This window comes from Drosophila albomicans, chromosome X (assembly GCF_009650485.2).
Source record: "Drosophila albomicans strain 15112-1751.03 chromosome X, ASM965048v2, whole genome shotgun sequence".
Classification (NCBI taxonomy): Eukaryota; Metazoa; Arthropoda; class Insecta; order Diptera; family Drosophilidae; genus Drosophila; species Drosophila albomicans.
Genome location: NC_047627.2, coordinates 32,634,346 through 32,639,165, shown reverse-complemented (window position 1 = coordinate 32,639,165; position 4,820 = coordinate 32,634,346). Strand labels below are relative to the sequence as shown.

At 37.4% G+C, this 4,820-nt stretch overlaps 1 protein-coding gene across 1 annotated transcript; it reads left to right on the top strand.

Annotated features, from left to right (window-relative positions):
* Positions 1-2,721: 2,721 nt before the first annotated feature.
* On the top strand, positions 2,722-3,930 carry LOC127566385 (uncharacterized). The gene is made up of 2 exons (XM_052008463.1): positions 2,722-2,868; positions 3,601-3,930. The coding sequence occupies exons 1-2, from the start codon at positions 2,722-2,724 to the stop codon at positions 3,928-3,930; spliced, it is 477 nt and encodes a 158-aa protein (XP_051864423.1).
* Positions 3,931-4,820: the final 890 nt, after the last annotated feature.

Sequence of the window (4,820 nt, the reverse complement as noted above, 5' to 3'; positions counted from 1 at the left end):
TGCAAGTGTCAACAATCAGCCAACAAGCAACTAAACAACCAACAACCACGCTGACGACAACGACAACAATAATAAGAAAATTGGCTGCTGCCTCGTCACGTAGACGCAACGCCCGCCGCGCCCAGCCTTGACCTACAGCACTGCTTCGACTTTGGGTTTGGGCTTTGGGCAATGGTCAATGGGTTTGGTACTGCCTCAGTGTGTGTATGTGTGTGTGTGTGTGTGTCTAGCTAGCGATCGTTATATATCGCACATATTTTCAAACACGACACACATTCCAAACCCTATTGCAAAGTGTTTGCTTGTGCAACTCGGTTATTTATCAAGCGATCGAGATGAAGTTTTCAGAATATCAAGAGCAAATATGGAAGTTCAAATTGAGGCTAAAACTTTAACTGGTAAATAGAAAATGAATTAAATATGCAAATATAAAAGTTTGTATTGTGCAACTCGGTTATTTATCAAGCGATCGAGATGAAGTTTTCAGAATATCAAGAGCAAATATGAAAGTTCATATCGAGACTATAACTTATGGTGGTAAACAACAAATGAATTAAGTATAGAAAATTCAAAGTTTGCAATCTCATAATAATTGTGTCGCCTCGTGACACGCAGTCACGCTGCCATCGCTAGCACTCTGGGTATTTCTAGGCAATGTCTGGACACGTCTTAGACGCATTTCATGGAAAGCCGCCAATTGCAAGACTTGCAACGCATGTTTGCTGCCCACCTGAGGTGGCACTTCAAAGTGTGCAACGCTTTCTTTACCCCCGTCTTAAAGCCCAGACCCATAACCATTTGCTCACTTGGCCAGTGGGCCACACACACACACACACACTTAGGATACAAATATGCGACAAGGCATTGAGCAATCTTCTTCTTTTTTCTTGCGCCCGGGGGGAAACTCATCAGTTAAAAAGCTGTGCGAAAAATTGCAATTTTCATTACGCAAAAGAAGCAAGGCAAGAAAAATATATATACATTAGACTTGGCCACAACGATTGCTCAACCAAATGCGAGACGCCATCAACAAGAGAACTAGCTTCGCATTGCGTATAATAATAATACACAAAAAAATAAATAAAAGTAGAAGAAGAAGAAGAAAAACAACAAGTTGACTGCCTAATGATGACAACCAAATTTGTACAAAATGCTGTTAATTAAGTCCAAACACAAGAGCTCTCCTCCCTCCCCCCTTCCTCATCGCTGCAGCCACCCACGATCCTTAAATTGACTACAAACTGAACTACCGAAGAGATTCCATCTCCATCTCCATCTCCGCCTCCGCTTGGCAACGGCAGCAACATGCAAAGCACAGTAAAGCTGCCACTTAATTAAATGAGCAACAACACAAAGCAAAACAAACCGTAACAACAACAACAACAACAACAACACAAATATTTATAAACTATTTTGGAATTATTTACGTGGGCGCGCTGCCTTTTGTCGCTGATTCCGACAGAAAACAAATGCTATAAATTAAAGCAACGGAATAGGGAATACCAGATGCAGCGAAATTCTATGGTAAACGATTTGGCAAAGAAAATAAATGTAAATTTGTGGAATTAAATGTTGATTAGATAATTCGAAACGCGATAAAGATGAACTAAAAGTACAAATTATGAAAATTTTCAAATTCAATTTAAAATTCTTTTCATTGGTAAACGATTAGGCAAAGAAAATAAATGTAAATTTGTAGAACTCAAAGTTAATTAGATAATTATCTGAAAAAGTAAAGAAATTATGAAAATATTATAATACTACGGTATTATAATACATTTATGAATTTTCAAATTCAATTTAAAATACTTTTCTTCCAGCAGGAAAATTTAGCAAAGAAAATAAATGTAAATTTGTGGAATTCAAAGTTAATTAGATAATTCTAAACACGAACAAGAAAAAGATGAACTGAAAGTACAAATTATGAAAATATATTAATACACAAAGTCATGAATTTTCAAATTCAATTTAAAATTCTTTTCATTGGTAAACGATTAGGCAAAGAAAATAAATGTAAATTTGTAGAACTCAAAGTTAATTAGATAATTATCTGAAAAAGTAAAGAAATTATGAAGATATTATAATACCGAATAATACATTTATGAATTTTCAAATTCAATTTAAAATACTTTTCTTCCAGCAGAAAAATTTAGCAAAGAGAATAAATGTGAATTTGTAGAATTCAAAGTTGATTAGATAGATCTAAAAGACTTATAAGTGAGAAAGTAAGACAATAAAAGCAAAACATTGTAGTTTTAATTTTAAAATATACCAAATAATATACCATGAAAATTCTAAAAATATACCAATGGCAATATTTGGTATATTGATGAAGTACTACATTCAAAATATACGATAAAGTTAAAACCCGATTGACCTTCACAAGTACTTCTTAAAAACTTATAAATTCTGCCTGTTACATACATTTCTTGGATGCACAAAGCTTTATAAAAAGATTATCTGAGGATATATAGAAGTTATGAAAATACTATAATACAAAAATACACATAATTATGAATTTTCAAATTCAATTTAAATATCTTTTTATACAGATTTATTATGTATTTGAACCAGTACAGAACTTAGTACCATAGAAATACTTTAAAGGGAAACTTACTTGGGTCAAACCTCAAGCACATATCATAAGGAAGTAGATAAGAGATATTGACTTGGTGCAAAGTTTGCCTGAAGTATAAACTTGCGAGAGATTTATGAAATAGTATGCAAACAAATTTGGCAACCGTAAAAGAAAACTTGAGCTGCGCGCCACATATCTCAACAGAGTTGCAGTTGCATCTTCAGCAAAACTCGCATGCTGAGCGCGAAGAGGAGGAAGAGGAGGAAGAGGAGAAGGAGGTGACAGAGGCGGTGACTTAGGACAGCGAGAACTTGTTGCTGGCACAAAAAAACGGGTTACGCAGTAAAAGGCAAAAACGGCAACGGGAATTGCCATAAAATTATACAAATGAACTTTGCAACATACGACGAGGCAAGGCAACTCAAGTGGGGTAAGCAGCAGCAGAAGCAGCAGCAGATATTCCCGGTCAGTGATTGCAACAGTTCTGCAGAAACAAGCGGCATTAACTCTCCCAAGTGCAATGATCTTTTGCGCTCACTTAGCCACAACGACACGACAACAATCACATTGATTTTCTGGCACTTTAGAATTTATTCTCTTTTTAACATTATAATTTGATACTTTTCGTTTTCATTTTTTTGGCACACAAAATTGCAATTTGAAACGCTTGAAATAGTTTGTGAGTGGCGCACAAAAGCGCGCTATGTCTTGGCAACGGCGCAAAAAGTGTTGCATACTTTTCGCCTGCTTCGTGCAAAGCGACGGCCGCAAATTGTGTAGCATACTTTTGGGGCTGTCGCAATATGAGCGATTCCGCAACGACATGCAAGCCAGACACGCTTCATCAGCTTCTTACACACAAACACACTACCGTGTATGCGTGTATGTGTGTGTGTAGCTTTAATATGATTGCACTTGTGAAGCGTTAATAAATAACAAAAGCAAGTCAGGCGAGTGTCAACGAGTAGAAAATACCCTGTGTAAAAGTTCAAATTTGACATACAAATCTAAAGGAATAATAGCATAGAATAAAGCGAATAAAAGATCCCGAGGATAAAGATTCTGAAGAGGAGGATGATCAAAATAATGATACTGATGATGATTTTACGAATGGGGGATTTGAGAAACTAGCTAATACCACTGTTGTGGAGGTTAAAGCCGTGCCAGAATACCAAGAGTCCGAAGAGGAAGCCAACGAGGAGACATACTTTGATGCATTAACGTTTGAGAACCGAGAACTGTCGGCAAACGGGGAATATTCCATGGATGAAAGCGAAGACGAGGAAGAGGAAACTGACGATGGTGACGAGGATGATCAAGAGAGTCCCGTAGACTCTCTTAAGTTAAGATGAACATTAAAATAAGTATTTGAAGGAAAAGTTAGCAAACTCTACGGAATGTGATGACTAGGGTATTTTGCAAGTGAAGACCCAAAGTAAAGGGTTGCAAGGCGCAGACTGTGCAAAGTGCGAAGAAGTGGGAAGTTGGGGGCGATGACAAAGTAAGGGCCGGGCTGCCTTTATGGGTGGGCCGTTAGTCGAGCCTCGAAGACATAAAAATTACAACACTTGACAGCAGAACAACGTATGTGTGTATGAGTGTGTGTGTGTGTGTATGGCATAAGCTAAAATCAAAATAACCGCAAGCGTTAATATGCAGCAGCAGACGCACTCAGTCCCCCAAAGAAGAAGACAACAACAAGAAGGAGGCTCAACAACAATGAGTTCTCGGGTAACTGGAGAACTCTTTCTCCTCATTTCTCATTTCCCTTTTTAAAGGTACGTTGGCATTGTCAATGTCGTCGCTTCCATATATTCTCAGCACTTCTACAGCGACTTTTCTTTCATTATCTGCTTCCCATTTGCGCCCTCAAGGCACGCCACGACACCCTTAAGGCGGGCGATATGTCCAGACTCCCCTTAGACTATATTGACTTACCTTAAAGTTGCTCCACGAATCCACAATAGACAAACGTTGGCGAAACTTCACTGCAAAATAAGAAGTAGAAAAGAAACCATAAATAAGCAAAGCTTGAATAAAACATGATTCCACAATTGTGGAGACGCAAATAAAAATAAAGGAAAATAACGGCAAATGACCAATTTGATAAGAAAGGAACCGTTTCACATACCATTCATGGAACAGTGTTAAAATAGAGGTCCCAAATAAATTATAAACATCAAGCTTCCTCAGCTACTTTTTAGTTAAATCTCCTCCTTGAATTATTTTACTCCACATCAAG

Bases quoted from the DNA above. Each gene is read 5' to 3' on its own strand.
- LOC127566385 (XM_052008463.1), top strand. From the start codon at position 2,722: ATGCAAACAAATTTGGCAACCGTAAAAGAAAACTTGAGCTGCGCGCCA. The intron at 2,869-3,600 runs GTGACTTAGGAC...AAGGAATAATAG, and splicing joins AGAAGGAGGTGACAGAGGCG to CATAGAATAAAGCGAATAAA.